We start from the raw sequence: 20,742 nt of genomic DNA on the forward strand, positions 1-20,742 counted from the left end.
GGAAGAAAGACCATATTTAACTTGCGACTTGTATCTGAAACACAGCTAAATGTAGTCCATTAAGAGCATCGCAAAAGGAATCGCAGATATAGTTTCCTTATATCCACAAATTTTCTACAAGCAGTGTCGTCGAATAAAAACTCTGTGTAGTCACAAAACCTGTGAGAACGCGTAGGATTGACAAGCGGACATAAATATGCTTCAGAGACATCCTGTAACAAGTTACAAAACTTAGTGAGCACAGTTGGTGGAGGTACTCCATGCTGAAAGAGCCGCAGTCTGGGCATGAGAAAAACTGACGACAAGACACAGAAGACTCAAACTTTTCGTATGTTCGAACATTTGTATCTTGCCATGGTTTTCCCCTGTAGCCAGACTCTGGCTTTTTCAGTACGAATCAGTGGGGGTTGTCCTTTGGTAGGCATCTCATTTTCACAATCCGTTTCAGCACATGAAGTAAGCATAATTGTAAGAGTTGGAATCATTGATACAAGACGCACCTGCTACACATTCACATCTGTGATACTGTACAATTAAGTGTGTTTGAACATACCATGAACTCTTGATACTGGGCACAAATTTTGAGTGGTGATACACGAGGGATTAATTCATCGACTTTGTCTTTTTCGCTTGCAGAATGTTGGAGGTGAGAACCAACCTAAACCGGGAGAAATGACCGAGAACGGACACAGGAACGGCCGCCCACGTGCTGTTGAAAACTGTTACGAAGACATCCGTACAGTCAGGATATCGTGATGCTAAGAACAAAAGTGCGTGGTGAGCAGGTTTCTTTGCAGCGCCGTAGCTACTCTTCTTCGGAAGGAAACTTCGTCCAAAACTGCGACACCTGTGGCTAGTGCTCCTACAAGAGCTAATAGACAACCTGCGCGACAAGTTTGTGCACAATTTGGCATTGAGTACAGTACTACATCCATCTGCTAGAGTGCTTCACTCTTGTGGAAGAACTACAGAAGTGACTATATATTCTATGAGGACCTGCCCGTGGTGTGCCGAGGCAGCACACCGGTAGAGAGTGGCATTTTTTTTATGTTTCCCGACTGAAGCACATCCACTCTCAGTGGCGTAACGAGTAAAGAAATTGATGATCAGACTGGCCTATTTAGCTTATCCGGTACAATCTGGGTGTACTTACAGAATGATGTGATTCTGAGTCAAAGTTCTTTCGTTTGCTCAAACCTGTTATGTTCCAAGATGACTTATAAAAAGAGGTAGACAAAAAAGCTTCCTTTCAGCACAAAGTAACGAGCTTGCTAGGGACATGCATTTGCTTTGTTCACGACTGCAGTATATGCCGTATTCGCTTTAATACTGACCTCCCATAGGCCTGTACTTGTCTAGTGTAGAATGCCCTTACTAGACTGTCCTGTCCAGCATGTTTCCCGCCTTACCACTGTACCGGGAATGGGAACGTCATCCCTTTTGTGGAAATCCTTGCGCCACGATTTTTCAGAACTGCAGTGTAGGCGATATATGCGTGTGTACGGAAAAACCTCCGGCTGCGGGATATGGTTCAGAATGTCCCCCAAACGTCGTGAAACAGGCCCATAACTTGCAATCTGATCAAAGTTCTTGCAGAAGACAGTGACCCTTCTTGGACATTTCAAGGCTCTGCAGTTGTGAATAATGGGTTATCTCACATTCAAGCGAAAAGAGAAATACAGTCAAACTCCTTTATAGCGAACACCTTTTTAACGAAAATACCACTAGAGCAAATTTTTTTGCTGTCCCGCTGGAGCCCTATAGGTCCAATAATGGACATCCTTTTTAACGAAAATACCTTTACTGCGAATTTTTTTTTGCTGTCCCCTGAGTTTCGTTGTAAAGGAGTTTGACTGTAATAATAATAACCAAATAAAACACAACTTTTGCCCCCAGATCTAAAAGGAAAAAGAACATACATACACCACAAAGCATCTCGCAAAAGTTCTCAAAATGACGAGTAGCTGACAGTGCTATGTAGAAAAAGCACGCTGATGAACACCATAGCCTCTTGGTGACGAGCCTCAGTCCCTCATGTGATCAGTGCCTTGCATAGTACTTTTTTTAAAGGCTTTTTTTCTTACTTTCATCCCATTCTAGCCATTTATTGGTAGTTTTACCTTCTACCCATCTCAGGTTAATGCTGTAGGCATTAAAATACTATGTTTGAGTTTATGTGATCTTCGCACATCTGGAAACAATGGCTACAAAGAACGTTTGCATAGTAAAAATGCTGTGATGAGGCATATGGGCCTGCTCCCAGTAGAAGGTAGGGCGTACGCTCTGTATGGTGTGTAGCATTCTGGCACGAATCTTTGGTTACCATAGGGACCAGAAAGCCTGCATTCAAAGGAAAAGGTGACAACAAGCCAATGAAGGCTACAGACACTTTGGCCCCTACTTATATGAGATAAAGACACATCTGTTCTGCACCACATTGGAACCTCGTTTTGATCTGGTGGCCACATTTTTTTATGCAGGAAGGCAAACAATACGGTGCTTGCATGATACCAACTGAACCTTTTTAGTTTTTATTTTGAGTGACAAATTATTACATTTCCTTCCAAGCGCCCAGTTTTGCCAACCTTCCCCTACTGGAGTAGGTCTTCGAAATGGTTTATGCCCTCTGGAACAGGCTGTTCGGCACAGCGCTAGAGGATGTGATTTTTTTTTTCTGTCCCCGGTATTCTGTGCAGCTATCCCAACTGTAACTGCCAAATACCATTGTGAGAAAGAAAAAGAAACATCAGAAAAAATTGCTTTGATCTTGCATGCCTCCCAGATTTTGAAATGAGAGAAAGTTACTTGTTTTGTATGACTGAAAAATGTACATATGGCTTTAGCAGTCGTGTGATTGATGGCAAAGATACTTAATAGTGTACATACGTGTAGAATTTTCCGTATTGAATAAAAGCCTGAAAAGTTCGAATAATCTCTAGAGGAGTGCTAGAGACATCCCCTACATAAAGCCAGACAGGAACATTCTTAAAGGAGCATTGGAATGGCATTTAGCATTGCTTGAATCTCTACTCCATTCACTAAATCAAAAGCCACCATACAAGATATTTTTGCTCAGCAGTGTCTTGTCACTGGGCAACTTAATTTACAAAACACCCAGAAACCACACCATGACATATAGCATTAGCGTAGTGAGCAGCTTGAGCAACAACAACAACAACAAAAATCATGTGCTAGGGACATGATGTGGTATTACTTGTGGCATAACTTATGCGCAGAGCCGTAGCGACCGGGGGGGGGAGGGGGGGGGGCAGCAGTTTGTTCTATCCGGTGGAATATGTCATTTCCAGATCGGGAACATCGCAACTCAGTACAACGTACATAGCCGCGTTCGTCTCCCTCCACTTGTTGTCGCCGCGGAGTTCGCCCTCCTTTTCGCGCCCTAGGAATCAGAGCCGTGCTAGGGAATAGGGATCAGCCCAGCACGATATACCGAAGGCCGCGATCATCGCGCGAACCATGGCATCAAAAACGGAAGCTAGCTTTTTTTTTCACGAGACATCTCGGTAACAGGCGCCCACATATGTGGTTCTCCACACTATAAAAAGCTTGGGCGTGGCCACACGAAAAATACAACGCAAACGACTCAAAGCAACAAAACGGGAGTTTGAGAAACTTCTCACACACTTCGAAAACGAGCAGTCCGCTGCAGGTAGTTTTGTGGTGAAAGCCTGAGGCCTCACCCTCAGCCAAAAAGCTTCTGCCTATAGCGGTTTTCTTCAGTTCTGAAGAACTTGTTTGTTCAATTCTTATATAACTGAAACCACAGCCGTTCCGAGGAGTGGGGGGGGGGGGGGGGCAGCCGCCCCGGGCACCTTCCTTAGAGGGGGCGCCGGACGCCACATCCCAGGAACTCAGTTGAGCAAACCGAGCCCCAAGGAATCCTTAGAGCTCTGAAGATAAACTTTTTCGGGGGCATGTGACAATTTTGAGACCGTGGCCCTGGAAGGAGGGGGTGGGGGGTGTCACGTTTGTTCGCCCCAGGTGGATATTCGCCTCGGGCCGGCTTTGAGTGAAGCGCCTGCTAGGAGGACTGCGTTATCTGTGCCGTTTTTGCTCTCTTATTTCTTTGAGATCTTTTCGTCCTCCTTTTTTGGTGAGGGAATGAAATGTTTTGCTGGAGTCGTCAATGTTGTGTGGTATTTTTTTCGTGTGCCCACGTTCAGGCTTTTTATAGTATGGTGTTTATCGTTCACCGGCTCCCGTGCCATAGTGGTTCGCCATGTAGAACGTCGAACTGGGACATACGCTCTTTCTGCGTGTCTTTGTCTCTTCATCTGGTTTTAGCGCTTTTAATTTCATGATAGTGGTTAGGATGGCCGCTTTCCAAGCCGAGACTGGGAGGTGATGCGAGTTCGAATCCCCGTACCAGCTGTGCTGTCTGGGGTTCTCCAGCAGACGTTCCAGACAACTGTCAGCCCAGGACGCATACTAGCCCCTCCTTTCCCCTACTCCTTCCTGCTGTCGTCTCTCCATCTGTCTACGTCTGTACGCCGCTCATAGCCACAGTTGTATCGCGGCGCTAACACGTAATTTAAAAAAAAAAAGATCATTCGGCTGCGCACGCCCATAACAGAAAGAGAGCTTCGGACAGTGCGGAGAACCACCAACGCTATATCCCTTGCGTACGCAAGGATAGCACGATGGAGTTACTTCGCCAATAATCCTGGTAGTTACCATGGTACAGGGAGCATCCCAATGAAGACTACTGAGGGATGCTTGAATGTTTTCTGTGGTGGGTAGTTCTCTTGCACCACCCAAATCCCAGAGCAAGAGGGTCAGCACACCTCTCCCTCTGCTGTGCCACCATCATCTCTTCCTTCCCACTTTCACCCTCCTCTGGATGCACCCAGCCGCACTCCAGAGCTGACCCCACCCACCACGTAAGGGATAGCGTGGTTGTTCTGAGCAATGCGCAAAGCTCTACTTGTGTCTTGCGCATGCGCAGAACCATCAACGCTATTCCTTACGTACGCAGAGGCGACAGCGTACGATGCAACGCCTACCCTCTGTAGAGCAATACTGTCAACATCTTTGTTGCCCTGTAAGGCCACCTCGAAGAACATGGCACGTAGTTCACGCTCAGAAGCCCCAATGCTGTCACCCGTTTTTCAAATTCCGGAGCCACCACATTTTATCTGATGGTATCTCTTCATTATCGGTAGAAGAGTGAAGGCCACCAGAGACCCGTATTCTCTGTGCCGTTCCTTGAGGCTGATAAATTCTATCGTCGTTTTCATACCGCCCTCTGAATGTTCGAACGCGTGAAGGTGGCTGGCAGGCTGCTTCACATTGCAGCGTTTACGGCTGCGTACGGCTTCTTACGTGTACCTTCGTTCTATCTTGAAGGACGTTCCGTTGCAGTGATTCGTTGTCCGCAGACGTAACACGCAAGCGCAACCGTAAACGCGGCAGTGTGGATTAGCCTTTAATCAGCGCGGTGCTTCACTTCGTTCAGCTGACACGAAAAAGCAACCTTTGGCTACCAGTTTACCCGTGAACTTTTGATCGCATTGTTTTCGATGCTTCGTACCCTCAAAGAACCGTGGAAGACAGCGTGTTCTCCCTCAGCCATACTGTGGTCAGCTCATCTGCAGTTGTGTCCTCGATGTGGTCAAGCGGAGAGTGGGTAACGCTATAATACCTGTCCGCGACATTGTGCTTCAATGGATCTGCTGATCGAGACATCGGAACAGGCAGTTGAGCCGCCTGAGATTAGGAAGCGGCGTGGCGACTATTTCATACAGTCTTCTTCTCCTGCATGATGTCTTCAGCAGAATCTTAGTTCAGTGATTTCGGCAACGAAGTTCCGGGAGGCATACTCCGCCATCCTGCACCTTTCTCCCTGTCCTGGAAGATCGGCATCTCATCTTCTGGACCACGCCCCCGGGTAAGAACGTTCGTCTCCTTGTTTCAGAAGCCCTACAATGGGCGTTAAATGCTGAAGATGAACTGTCTTTTATCGGTGGACTATGCTAGTTGTCGCAGTTTTTTGCTTGGAATTTTGCATGCGGAATTTTGCGTGCAAAATGTGAGGTATTACATCGCTCCTTTGTCCATAACTTGGAGTCGTTTGTAATCCGCCTTTCCCAAAAAATGTGTACAGCGCATGCGCAAGACCGCTGCGCACCGCGCGGCAGAATGCCGAAGCGATCTGGTAGGCCCGGACGTGCCATCCATCAACCGCGAGGAACGTAGTGTCTCGAGAAAGCTTGTGCCTAGCAAGTCAGTCTTTTTTACTTCTCCTTCTTTTGCAGCGGCCAGTCTTGGCTTGCTATTGTTCTTTGAACGACGTGCGGGTACCAAGGCATGAAACAGCCCTTCTTGTTATAATTTCGATGGTTATATGAGCATTCGCTGCTTGTAACGTCCAAGCCTTTACATACGCAACATCGTGTCATGTGAACCTCATTTTCAAGTACATAAAGAACTACCAGGAGTCGCGAGACAACTATGATCATGCCAAGAGCCACGTGCCACACGGAGCGAATGTCAACGCCAGAAAAACAACACTCTCTTTTAGTGGTCTCTCATTGGATGATGGACGGCCTATTCGTTGGGTGTCGGTGACAGGGCCGTTGCTTTGGTTTCGGGTTTCACCAATTTGCAGGGAGTACATCACGCGCCCGCTTTCAGCCAATCAATCTCTTCGTATTGTCCTGATTTTCCCAAGTATACTCAAGTAGTGTGGCAACAAATCAATGAGCCTCGGTGCTTTACGTAGCACAACAGTCGCTAGAGTAAGGGACCACAGCGCCCGCTATACATCACAGTGTTGAACTGAACTGAACTGAACTGAACATGAACTAATGAAAAGTTCTGTTCCGAATAGGTTCGGGAAACGGTTCAGAGTTGTTGTTGCTATTATTATTATTATTTCGTAAGGTGCTCGGACAAGGATGATACGAAAAGTATGAGGGGCACCTAGTCGAGGGTTAAAACTGCCTCGTATGCTGCAAATGTTATCCAAAATAAATTCCATCTACACGCGAATGTCATACACGGTGCCCGTAGTCCTTGTGGTGATGCGTTTTCTGTCTTTCTGTTTGGCTAAGGCCCCAGCTGGGATTCCCCTCAGTACATATTAATCTTAGAAAGCTTGTGTCATTGTCTTCAGTGTTCTACATCCATCTTGGACTTGAATCAACCTATATCCGCTCTACTTTGTAGTACAGAACATATTTTCGTTTCTTTGCCGCCTTGGTTGGCGTAATGAAAGATGTACTCATTTTTTTAGTAGCATTTTCTCACCATTTCTGCTGTCACCAGTTGTCATCAACTGATCGTGCGTACCTTAAATAAATCAATGCTTGCTGTCAAAATGCTCTTGATTTAATGGGTTCTTGGGAAAGCTTGCATCCTGTTCCGTGCACTCTATAGCCTATTAGCAGAAAATGTTGGCACATCTTTTTCTGCAGTGCGCTGAACCCGAATAAACCGGTTCGAACCGGTTTGAAGCGTTATTTCTTCGCTTCGGTACCGAACCGAAATCTCTGAACCGAAGCCGTGAATTTTTCGGTTCGACACCCCGCACATAATGGACGAGACAATGATCAAAAAGGATAGCACTGACTCCGTACCATGTACGATAGAATAACTGTGCCAGTATAGTCCACGTCTTGTACGCCACAAGAATACTGTATTTCAAGGTCCATAACATTAGCCACACTGCGCGTTAGGCATCTTGTGGGGAATTCGTGAAGAGAAAGGTTACTACGTCTGGCATTGCTGAGGAAAAGGATATGCATCTGACACGCGCCACGATAAGAACAGCACAGTAAAGCACTACAACGTGGGACTACACTGCACCAACGACAGAAAGGAGAAAAGGCGAAGGATTTGCTGCCTCACGCGCAGCCAGCACTGACAGGCGTGGGCAGAGCCAGCACATACGGGATATTGCTTAGCCTTCCCAAAAAGACGGACTTTCTTGTTTCTTCATTGCGTTTAACGTCGTTAGAATTTATTTTCCTCGTGCGAATTTCATTAGTAAGAAACAAAAAAAGAGAGTAATTTTAGTCCTCTTGGCGACTAAAATTAGCTTTCGGACTATAGTTTCCGTGCAGGGGAGTAAATTTCAGGGACACGTGACTAAAAGCGCTAAAATACCCGAATGCCGGGTAACTAACACTTAAAACAAGAACAAAATGAAGGACACTACATCAAGCACTGAACTTCAACCAAGTGATGATTTCTTTTATTGACTCGGTACAAGTACATATACACCCTGTCGCCTGGAACCTACCCACGCCGCCTAGCCAGTTTTTACCTCATCCGAAAACATCTTTACACAATCTGGAACATCGACAGAAGGAACGCTGCCTCCTTGTACAGTAAACCTCCCTTGCCTTTGTCACGGAACGTTACTTCCGTATTTCAAAATGCAAAATACGGAAGCAATGTCCCATGACAACGGAAAGGAAGGTTTATTGTACGAGGAGGCACAATTGATAGGCGACACGTGCGTTCTGTCGATCTTCCAGATTGTGTACGGAAGTTTCCGGATGAGGTAAAAACTGGCTAGGCGCGTTCCGTGTCACCGACAGGGTGTATATATATCTAAAACAGAATCAATAAAAGACATCGTCACTTGGTTGAAGTTCAGCGCTTCTGTTGTGTCCTTCATTTTGTCCTTGTTTTAAGTGTTTTTACCCGGCACTGGGGTATTCTAGCGATTTTAGTATGTACCAACCAACCCAATTCCTTACACTTACTCACTAAAATGGTGGAGTAACCGCAACCTTGTGGACTATAGTCGTATAGCTATTATATTGTAGCTACTATAGTAGCTTAAAGGAGCAATGAGGTGACATTTACCATCGCTCGAAATCCTGCTTCATCTGTCAAGCTGTCCACCAGGAGTCACCATGCAAAATATTTTCCTTCTGTGATGCGTTATAGCTATGCAATCAAACTAAAAAAAAACATTCGGAGAAAGCGGCCGCCGACGGCCGACACGATGCGCTCGTGACGTGGTGAAGGCTCTGCGCCCTGTTTCTTCTCCGCACGCGCGCCGCTTGTACGTGCTTGAGCTGTCCCGCTGTACGTCATTGGTCACGTGAGGGGAGTAGCGCAGCGTACGTCACGACGTCCTCTCCTTCTGCGATGCGCTCTTTACACGAGGAGGAGGATTTTTCAAAGGTGCACGGAACAGAGCCCTATGGCGCTCGCTCTGTAGGTCACCTACGCTCATCGTTCTTTCGCGGGAACTCATTTTATTCGTTGGAGAACACCGAAAAAGAACAACGAAAAAAAAAAAAAAGTGGGGGTCACCTCAATGCACCTTCGAGAAGGAAAAGAAATTAAGTCCGTCATCTACATACGCCGTTGGAGATAAGGAGAAGTACTCGCCTAGTGTCATGCGGCCAGTCTGAACAGCCAATACGGAAGCAGAGTGGGTGTGATGGATTACATTATCTGGCGGAGGAGGGAGAGTGACATCTTTGTGCCCAGCCATCCTATCTGCGGCGCTGCAATATTTTTAGAGCTGACGGACTACATTTCTCTTCCTTCTTACGTTGAACGCGACTATAGAAGCTGCACACTGCTCCCAAATTTACTCATTTTTTAGTCTTTATTTGAATCTTTATTTTAATGTAAATGAGTCCGTCTTTGTTATACGATTCCCTGCTTGGAACGAATTTTCCTCCTTAGAAGGAGAAACTGGAACGTGAAAAGAATCTCCGAAGACGACGGTACGAAGAACAAAAACGAAATCAGCTCCGGAGGCACACATCGTTGAGCACGGGGTAAATGTGGAGAAAAATGGTTTCCCCCCCTTTTTTTGGAGCCGTGCCGCGATGCAGTGGAGCAGATCCTCAGCATCCGTATAGCGCCCATTTTTCAATGAGAAGGGCCCCTTCCGAAATCGGTGTTTCCAGTTTCCAAATCATTTGCAAGTAGAGATACGGTCGCGATTCACGACGACTTCTGCTTCGTGGTAAAATCTAATACCGAGACGTTTTTAACGGGCTAAAGTGACAAGAATTGTACGTGACCGACAAGTGGCAAAAATATATTTCGTGATATCGTCTTGTGTTGCATTGTGCCGGTTTCACGAATGTATTCAGCCAAACGGCATCTTTCAAAGCTCCGTTACAGAGTCTCGTGTTAAATGGATAAGAAACGGGACATGATGTAGAGTATCCTCTGCTATACTGCTTGTACCAATGTTTCTCGAGTACATTACACACACCGACCTTGACTGCAACGTCTGGGGAGAGGTGATTTGTGCATTATGTAATGTACCATTTAGCATAAGAAGCACTTTTGTCTTGCGCTTTTATTCCCTTCTTTTAATCGACAGAGCTCTAATTTAGAATGCGCATTGTTCCGTTGCTTTTGAAATAGATCTGTAAACGTTTCAATAATTGTGAGATTGAGTGCGTCGTACGCAGCCGCGTTTGCGTACGTAAATGATAACGTTGCTGGTTCTGCGCACGTGCAAAACATAGATGATTAGTTTCAAAACATACAGTTTCAGATTATATTGCTCTCTCGTGTCTCGTTTCTCCTTCCCTCTCTTTCCTTTAAAGTTCAGCGCCGTCATGCAGTAAACTTTCCATGCCTACTTTCATCGCAGAATTCGAGCTTTGTTATTAGGAAGTCACCGACGAAGCATGTCGCAGGGTCACATCTCGCGAAGCCAAGCGAGATGCCATAAAGGCACCGAAACGGCTAGACGCGGGATTTGATGGCTTGCTTCAGAGATTCGTGTGAAGGGGCTAATTATGTCATTCCCCACGTCACCATCAGCACTAGGGTGGCGTATCGCCCCTGGCGGTGAAACTCGCCATTCATCATATCAAAATAAGGTTGTTTTAGTTTTAGATTATACATTTATACATTTACATTAATACATTACAATGTTGCAAACGCGACCTCGATTGTGTTACAGCTCACGGGGGTTCTTTTTCTTCGGTATCCTGTGATTGTTATGTCCAAAGATGTCGCCGAAAACACGCAAGAGTAATGACGCATGTGTATGTGTGTCGCACCTATTCATCCGCTGAAACGTGAGACATAGCTATGAAGGAAGCGTACAAGGCAGCGTCGTAGCTGTTGATCTGTTTGTTTTATTTGTTGAATGTTATAGCGATTATATTCGCAAGAACATCTTTTTGGAGCGCATATTATTAATGACGGTTAGACGCGATAGCAGTGTCTAGTCTATTAATTTCCAGTCGAGCAAGTTCGTTCTCGTTCATATTTGAGTAGCGCGAGTCAATAATTTTGGTTAAAGGGCTTGGGACACATTAACTCATGGACGCATTGTACTGGAACGGCAGAATACCGAGGAAAAAATAATTACTCTTCTACCTGTCGTACTTAGCGAGATACGAGCCACCGAACACACTCCCAGCAAAGCGCAGATGTCACAGAGCTCAGAGCTGCGCCCATTCCTATTGGCCGCCGTGACTTCTAGCGCGCTGCCTCATTGGCGGCGGCGAGGGCTGTGATGTCAGAGCCGCATGAGTTTCGGTATTCGCGATGCTCTTTTTCTCCGCTTCTGTTACGCTCTTCGCTGTGAAACGTTCAATGCAGGTTCACATCGCTGTAAAGAACAGTCTTTTACGATAATCTGGGATAACGTGGGATGACTAGTCGATACTCGTTTAAGTTATTCCCACAAGCATCGTGTTTCCTCGTGTGTAGATTTTGGAGCACGTCGGAAGATTGGCTATCCAGGGATGCTTCTCTATTACGCATAATTGGTTATAAAAATACATGTCTCAAAACCCATTGTACCACGCGTTTGCTGAAGGAGCTGTGACACTTCGTCCCAAATTTCTTTGCATAAATGTAAAATACAATTGTTTGTATCGATGTGAACCTGCATTCCAAATTTTACGGCATTGTGACGTCACTCCGCCAGTGGAGCAGCGCGAGAGGGGTCACGCGCTTACAACTACCAGTGGGAATGGCCGTAGCGCCCGTTCTTTCTGACGTCAGAGTTTGACGAGTACGTGTATTCGAATGTTTACAGCTGGCCAAGTACGACACGAAGAAAAATAATTCGATATAATGGCACACATTTATCGAAGTGCAATACATATTACAAATAAATAAAATTAATGGCTCGTCAAATAAATAAATAAAAGTGTTGCGACCCCTTTAATGTTCAGATGGACTGCATGCATGCACGCACTCACCATTCGTACATGCCGTACATCAGTACAAATTACACTAGTATAGAAAACGCAGAAACACATATCTTTCACTGTTTCGAGGAACCCCAAAGGGCACTATACGGCCAACTTTCATGCTCTGGCGACATTAGCACGGCTACAAACGAAGATGAATTGAACGCGGTTACTAAGCCTGTCCGCGAAAAGCGCTAACGCACCCCGCACGGGACACTCTGCAGCTGAGTGCATCCGATAGCACACTCTTTTCTCTTATATCCATCGATTTGTAGCCACGAAAGTGAAGTACTGTACACAAGTAAAACGAATCCCTGAAAGCTTTCTGTTACCGTAACTATCGCGACAACTGCGGTTCGCGTGACCAATCGCCTTTCTGTACGTGTCGGACGATCTTTAACACGTTTACAAGGTCGCTTCTGAGGAAGAGCGTAGCAGCGTTTACTTCGCCTGGACGGTGAATCGAAGACGCACGAATAGAAACAGTCTATTTCCTGGTCGAAACCTAATATACTGGGTTACCCTTCGTGCGATCATAATTTACTGCTACTTTGTAATTTCGCATTTTACGTTATGAGACAAGTATGACGTATCGGAAGTGTGAGTTCAGTATATATTGCGGTTATTACTTTAATTATTTATTTACTATTATTGTTATTATTTATTATAGAGGGTATCCACGCTAACTATACAGACAGATTTTTCATATCTGGAGAAATTATTTTTTCGCATTTATAAGCGATGACAATACGTTCTTCGCAAAAAGCCGCACTTCATGAAGGCAGCTGCAACTTCCGAAGTCGATGTATTATTAAGGTTTCATTAATTAACTTTTGAATTGTTGAAGATAGAAGCTCGGCGCGAATGCAAAATCCTTTTATGTCGGTGCGCGGATGCCGCTGCGGTTTTGAAAAGAATACTTGAGGCCAGTATAGCTCGGGGAAACAGCCCCGAAATAACGAGAATGTGATGGTAATTCTTGTTGCGCGCGCGCGCGCTTTTTACAGCGCTGCAGCGTTTGTTTCTCCCATGAAGGTGTGTGCTTATATATATATATATATATATATATATATATATATATATAAATCCGTCTATATTTAGCGTGGACATCGTGTATATTATTTCCTTATTTGCTTTGGTTATTGCTTTGCGTATGGGCTATTGGCTGTGCATGGCGTTGCCCCAGTGGCCGGTTTCTGGATTAACTTTTCAAAACTGAGGGCTTTTGTCTCTCAACAGAAGTGTGCAGCGTGGGCCGGTGGGCCGAGTAAAACCGGTAAATGTATTCTGTGCGACGGAATTTTAGTCGCACAACAGTCGCAATTCATTCGCAAATACAATATTTGTCGTTAGAAGATCACGTATTCGCAATTGTTGCGTTGGCGTGCACTGCCCAAAAGGATTTCCTGATGATACTTGAGAGAGAAAAAAACGATAGATTGAGCTCTCTGGGTGCGCGAGAGAGACATACTGCTATATTGCTTCTCCCGCGAACACTGAGACGGTGCAGTGAAAGCACGCTTTACAGGAGACTCCCACAGGCGGATGTACGGGATATGTCTGGCTAAACTCTGTATTTGTAGAATGAACGTTGCATTAATAGTACACCCGCACATGTTACATTAAAGAGTTTTATAGTTTTACTACATGCTCATGAAAGTAACTTACTGTTACAACGAAAAAGTCAAAATTGTAACTCAGTTACTGTGATAAAAAGATACACTAAAACTAATGTTTACCGACGTACAACCTTTCTTGCAGTAGTCCGCATTTAGTCAGGTGCAAAAAGTGCAATTTCGTACCTGACAAATTGCAGACTACTGGGCTTCTACGCTAATAAACAGTAATTTCAGTGCCTTTATCTTCTTTTTATCACTTGTGTTGACCGCACTTGACAAAGTTTCTACATTCCTCGATTGTTACAGTTACTGTGAAAAGTAATTGAGCCACGCGGAGCGACATTCGTTTCAATATATAATTTTGACTTGTAAATTTGGTATTGTTTTGCGAGGGACGCGGCAGTGATATGGAAATGCTCATGTAAAAATATATATATATCTGTTATAATGAGTGGCGTTTTTCCTGTCGCCACAGGCGATACTCTACCCCACTGGCACAAATCTGATACGTTGTGCAAATGTACCAGTGAACATTGCTACCAATGTACAAATATGGGAAATATTAATGTTTTATGTGCGTGCGGCATGCGAAGGCGAGTCTCCTACTATTAGAACATGCCCCCAAATCGCTCACACTGCCGCGTTGCGGCGGTCATGATAATCTTGCCTTTCGTGAGTGAAGACAACACAAGAATAAAGCATTGAAGCTTTCTTTTACTAGGTACAGGCATTCGTGTAGTGGTCTGCGTTCCGTCAGGCACAAATCAGGCAGCGTTTCAGATAGACAGAAATATACATTCGCATGACAGACATGTGAACACCCAAAAGAGAGAAGGTAAAGAATAAAAAAAAAAAAAGGAGGAAATACATGCCACATAAATCTCAAAATATGGCTTGTTATCTTTGCGATGCCTTTCTTCAGCGGACCTTGACTAAACTCTCTACGTTCTTCTTTCACGAGTTACTAAAAACCTCGGACGTTATGAAAATAATCCTAGTTTTAAAATGAAGTTGAATCCCAAATTAACATGCTAAAAGTAACTTCGAGCGCGTTAAAATTGCTTGCTAAAGTAACTGAAGTAGTTACGATTATGAAAGTAATAAAGTAAAGGGAAGGTATAGTTACATTAATTGCGTTGCTTGTATGATAAAATATATTCCGATCAGTATCAAAGAAGGCTGCGTAACGTGCTAGTAGCATAGAAGGACGAACTACGACCATAACGCTGCTGAGCGCCCTTTCATCTGCAGCCATTCCTTAATCAAAGCCGTCGAACATGCACTCTCCTCAACGGCAGACGGAAGTGAAAACGATTCCACCTCCTGGGGCATTCGCCTCGAGAACGCGTAGGAGAAGAAAAACAAGATCAGAAAGAAAGCATCACCCACAAGAACTGCTCCCGCATTGATCTTGGTCCTATACCTCTTCTTTCCTCCTGCAGATCCATAATTCGATCACCTCCAGCCTGCGGTCGTTTACGTAGGAACGCGTGAGCTCTTAGGCGACAAACTGTCTCAAGTATCACTGCTGCCGCGTCACAAGGCGTAACCCCGCAAGAACGTCGCACTGAAAGCATAACGCGCGTAATAAAATTTATAATGCATGAGTAAAAATATGAGGTGCCCTGCATGAATGCTAATTGGGAGCAAGGCAAGGATCTCAGGAAGAGACTTGCGTCAGAGCCTATCAGGTAATTGCTCAGCTAATGAGCCAAATTACGCAGCTAAGGAACTACTACTTAACAGAGGACACGTCGGCATAGACGCAAATCTCCTCATGAGATCCTTTCTTTGCTTCCAATTAATATTCATCCAGGGCACCTTATACTTTTACTTTATAAATGCATTACATTATTTACATTATTAGGTATATATATATATACATAAATGTACATTTTACATGAGTGCCGGTTACGTGTACTACTAATTAGACTACGCTGGCATGGCGCTTTCTTTAACATGAAGACAAGGACACACTCCCTCTGGCCCATTATCCCTTACATTTTCTTCCATGCACGCTCACATTCACACGCAGACGAACAAACCGAGGCAGACGGCATTTTTAATAGCAACGTAGCTGGTTGTGTTCGTGTTGTCTATGTGCTTTTGTTCACGCTCGGACTTTTTCACTATGGGGCTCCTCATCCACTAGCTCTCCTGTATCTGCGTGATTATATTTGTAATCTAAAGTGAAATACGACGAAGATAAACTTCACGCTGGTTACGTAATTATTATTATCGTAAATTAATTGAGTTATCACGTGGTAATCTTGGACGCATTCTTGTTCTTGCACTTTCGCGTTTCAAGCGTTCGTCTTCCATTACTTTTCGACATAAGTTTCAGACGCTAAATCAGTATAGCTGAATGAGTGTCACAAGGTGTTTTACAAAAATCACTGACTTGAATGCCTGATCTAGTATCAGCGCTCGGTTTCAGGTCGTCGCACACCGGTTAAGTGCAATCGGTTACTAGACGCGAATCAGTTAATTGGCGAAACCAGCGTTTTATACAGAACTCTGGATATTTTCCGGTGTCAAATACCGTGAATTTTGGCAGAAAATGACAGCATACTCTATCTGGCTTTGCGTAAAGCTGCTGAAATTACGTGCCACCCAAATATAATGAGATGCATGCAGTAGGTCACAATGTTGAGGTACTGTATTAGGTAACCTTCCACATGCCGCTGTCATTAGTACACGACGTCTTAATGAGCGTCTAAAACTTCTCGTTGAAAATATAACCGCTTAAAACGTCACGTTTCTCCCGCAAAGTATATCAAGATCATGTCGCAAAGAAGTCAACTTGGGAAAGAATCCATTAGCGGACGCTGCGAAATTTCTCTTGATCGTTTCACCCGTCACTAAATGAACGTACGCCACCCGTTTTCGAAAAAAGGCACATTAGAAGTAACTTTTCAGTTTTGATATCTTCTTGCGACGCCGCACGCCATAGAAGCAAACCGAATTTCCAGGACCACGCCTCGAAATAAGCGAAACGTACTGCTCTCAAATCGGTAAACAAGCTTCCCCCCCCCCCCTTTCGTTTCGTAGCCACCAATAAAAGAAAATGATTCGTTGCTTCACGGGTTCCGTCATAGATCGGAGGCAACGATCCGTCGAGCTGAGCGATGAAACCGAGTCATGGCACATTTCGTTGACTTGAAAGGGGGCGCGCGGTTAAAAGCCATCTCTTCAAACCGTGAAGTAAACAATGTTACGAACGTAGGGACCATTGTTCAACATGAAGACGGCCCAGCCGCAACGAAACCATTTGTCTTCGCTGGGATACTCGAAAAGTTTGTATCATCGAAAAGGATAAGCGAAAAGTGGGTAACAGCGTTATTGCATTATGCAAATAGTGCTGCATTACACAAACGCGACACAGCAGTCTACATTAGCAGCTACGAACTGCAGCGCCGATCAATACAATGAAAGTGTCGTTGCGGTAATTTCATTTAGTATTGTCGTTGCAGTTTTGTCGAGTGCAGTGTCAGCATCTGCCTTGCCATTAGGTTTCGAAATTGGAGCGTGCCCTTGTGTACTCCTGTAGTAGCGTTAAGGTATAGTGCGGTTTACCGCCAATATTACCTTCTTTCGTTGTTAGTGCTGCTCAGTACACGTTGTATGAAACGAAACAAAGCGAAAAGAGGCGTCACGAAGAGACAAGCATATTAGTACAGGAACATTATTTATTGACCTATTTATTTATAATTAGCGGCGCTGCGTTTTCCCACAACGGGCATTTCTTGGCGGGATTCATAGGAGAACCCACGGCGCACCTAAAGGTCTCCTGAAACAGCTGGCTATTCCAGAGCGGCACATTGACCAGAGGAGCCGCAAGAGACGGTTGACTGCTTGTCGACGTAGTGTCGCAGTACGATAGCGCATAATACACGAAAAACAAGTGCTCGGCGCTATAATTTTTCAGCGCCTCGAAATAGACCTTAAATTTTCTCTCGTATAAATAAAGGTCGATGACGGGTCTGAGAGAGGCGGACAATTCCAGCAGTACCATAGAGTCTGCACCTCCGACGGCATATTGATCGAAGCAAAGCTTTGAGCTTCCCAGATACGAGTGGCCCAAATCGGGCCACACGCGGTTCTCTTCGGCAGCGTTCCTCTTGATGTTTGCCCCGTCAAACAGTACACGAAGGAGGCAACGCACGAGCGGTGGTCCCGAATGCGGGAGTTGGAGGGCATCGTCGCCTCCGAAGTTCAGGAGGGACAGGTTGAACATCAGTGGCGGAATGTTGATAATCCTTCCACTCGCTTGACAAGCGGTGTCGAAAGCCGATCCACGCCATTGCATCGGTGTGTCCTGTTGCAAAGCTGTTGAAAAGCTATGACCACGGAGCTTATAGAAGGAACGCAGTCCTTGTCCCTCAACGACACTGGGAAGCTCCCTCAGATATCCCTTCCATCTCCTTTGGTCATGAAACCACGGTGGCTGAAACAGGTGAATTTTCGTTTGGCGTAACAACTGCTCCGCTTCCTCTTTTGTATTGTCGTTTAGTATTGGTGAGTAGCGGAGAGCTTTGATCAAACTTTCGACGAGCGCCTTCACATAACGTTCTATTGAGTCCATGGCAAAATCCGACTTCAGTGCCAATCGTGCAGCGTGCAGAAAGAGCATTGGGGCAGCTCGCTCGGCGACCCGCACGCAGAGCTTCCACCGTGGCAGACGTGGTCGTGGACTACCATACATCTGCTGTACTAATGCGTTCACCAAAGGCTGTCCTGCTTTGGCAGAGAACGCAGACATTTCAATAAGAAGACGGACGCTGATAAAATTGAGTATGACATCTGGTGCCGTTCGGCGGAGAATGGCTTGAAGCCATTCGATGTAAGTACGGCATTCCAGTACCACTTCCGCATGTGCTACAGTAATGTCGCCGGTTGTGAAGATCTCTGACATGAAGGTATTGAGATCAGGGTGGGACTTCAGCGTGCGCAGCCCCCTGGAGTCGCAAGATAACGTGTGGTTAATGTTTGATGCCTCAAGTGTCGCAGCAAAATGCGAGATCTTACTAGATAACACGAATGAGTTGCTACGGGGCTTCAGTGCTTTGATGGCTGCCTGTGCGCTTTCGTTGTAAATCAGCGTTATTTGTTCAGTGTTGTTTCGACGGTGAGACAATATAAGGGGAAGGCCTATTACGATTATGGTGCTGTTCCTTTTGATTGGGTGGGAATCCGTGCGAGCGCTGAGCAATGTCTCTGTACCCGTCATCCGAAGGACTCTGGCCGAAACTTTCCAGATAGAAGGCATCTTCCCGGACGCGGACTCGAAAGGGAACCCATCAAGGTTTACCAGCCACAGCAGCTCCTGAATATCGTTCCATCCATCGATTTCAAGCTGCTCCGTGTTCATGCATTCGCCAAAAATCAATTTAATTGGTTGGAGTCCGTCCGAGGTGCCGGGTCGCTTGAACAGCGCTAACAGTCGGCTCTCGAGAAAATGCACCAAATCACCCGAAGCACTCGTAGAGCTACGATCGTCTCGACCTGGTATTGTGCTCCTCCATTTATTGCAGACGAATTGATAAAAGTTCTCGCAGGGATCTATATCCCATGATAACAGGTTCTTGATATAAGCCCCGTCTCGTCGACAGCGGTCTGACTGACAAACGCTGATGAGCTTCGTGGGAGCATCACTCGTCGTTGGTGTGGGTTCCACATGTGGTTTTGTGTCGTTACTGGAGTGTTGGCGACGATCAGTGACAATATGATCCAATTCATGGTGCGCAGGAAGAAAGACAAAAATCAAGCCTATAGTTAAGACAGCGACAGCCAGCACAAGTGATGGGTACGCGATTAGTTTGCAAGCCGTGAAGGTACGTAAGGTGTTCAATACCCTTTCTTCGGAAGAGTGGAGCGTGCCATCTCTCTCTGCTAGTAGAAGATCTGAGGCGTGAACCCTGTAGTGGTCATCGTTCTCAAGTGGCTCCACTGCATGTGAAGGGTCTTTGGGGAAGCTTAACGCTTGCGTTGAAGGTAGCGTTGTGGGGAGTGGACAAGACATTGTAGGTACGGCGAGCTTAAGCTGTGACTTCTCCGTTGCTCCAGCCGTGCATTCATTCCTATTAAGTGCTTTATCGGGAACTGTAGGCGTCGCATTCACACTTATCGACTTCCTGGCACTGTGATGACGTGTAGCAGGAGTACTCAGCCTTTCATCTTGAACGTTGCTGTTATTGACGTCTGTTTGGATGACTTCCTTCACATAGTACAAGTACGTCTCTCGTGGTTTCTTCAAGATCCGAGAGTACATTATTTCGTCATCATCAAGTACGACTGGCAAGATTGTTCCGCGACGCCGTCTTGCTGAGGACTTCGTCCTCTTGCCGCGTTTCAGTGAGAAGTCTCCGACTTCAGGATACATATCCTCGTCGTCGTCGCTTTCTTCCACAGTACTTGGAGGCAGCTGGATGTCGGACTCTGTCTGCGAGTACCCGCTCGTTGAAGACATCGCGCTTAACACTTCATCAGGCACAACGGTATAGGCGGAAGCTGATGCAGAGGTCAGGGATGGTGATTCGCTCCAGCTGGACGACGACGTCTCATCTTCAACATCTACAAGGTGTACCGGAAGGATGTCACGACTGTCCCAGCTGCTGCTTTCGTAAGGAAGCTCTCTGTCTTCTATAAGCCATTTTCGCAATGCCGGCGACTCCGGACATGTTACTTGCTTATCAGCTGACCGGTGAGCTTTCTTATACGGGGCATAAGCCTTTGACATTGTGCGCGAAGTAGCCGGACGACCTCTAGAAAGTTCAGCTGAGTAATATTCATCGCTTGAGGTCCAGGAGTCGTCGCTACTTGACGCTGCATCTTCAGTAACTAGTGCTCGTACCGCCATAGGAGCCGCCCTCTTAGGTGTCTCAGTCCTAGTGTGGTGCCGTTCGCCTGCGGCACTACGGGATTTTCTTCTGGAAGCATCTTTGAAACGATCGCTTTCCAGC

At 45.7% G+C, this 20,742-nt stretch overlaps 2 protein-coding genes across 3 annotated transcripts in view; both read left to right on the plus strand.

Moving 5' to 3' along the window:
• Positions 1–2,932, plus strand: part of LOC135368697 (Ig-like and fibronectin type-III domain-containing protein 1) — a 48,256-nt gene extending 45,324 nt beyond the window's left edge. Inside the window, exon 25 of the mRNA XM_064602149.1 lies at positions 637–2,932. Coding sequence (XP_064458219.1) covers positions 637–756 — 120 coding nt within the window. The 3' untranslated portion in view covers positions 757–2,932. The remainder of the gene's footprint in view (positions 1–636) is intronic.
• Positions 2,933–5,196: 2,264 nt separating this feature from the next.
• The window catches only part of LOC135367910 (neuromedin-K receptor-like), a 69,460-nt gene continuing 53,914 nt past the window's right edge, over positions 5,197–20,742 (plus strand). The window contains exon 1 of one of the 2 annotated variants that reach the window (XM_064601008.1): positions 5,197–5,908. The gene's annotated coding sequence lies outside the window, so the exon portion shown is untranslated. Of the gene's footprint in view, positions 5,909–6,167; positions 6,244–20,742 lie in introns of those variants that run through there. The other variant, XM_064601009.1, reaches the window with a different exon arrangement.

The sequence above is a fragment of the Ornithodoros turicata genome, chromosome 9 (genome assembly GCF_037126465.1).
Source record: "Ornithodoros turicata isolate Travis chromosome 9, ASM3712646v1, whole genome shotgun sequence".
Classification (NCBI taxonomy): Eukaryota; Metazoa; Arthropoda; class Arachnida; order Ixodida; family Argasidae; genus Ornithodoros; species Ornithodoros turicata.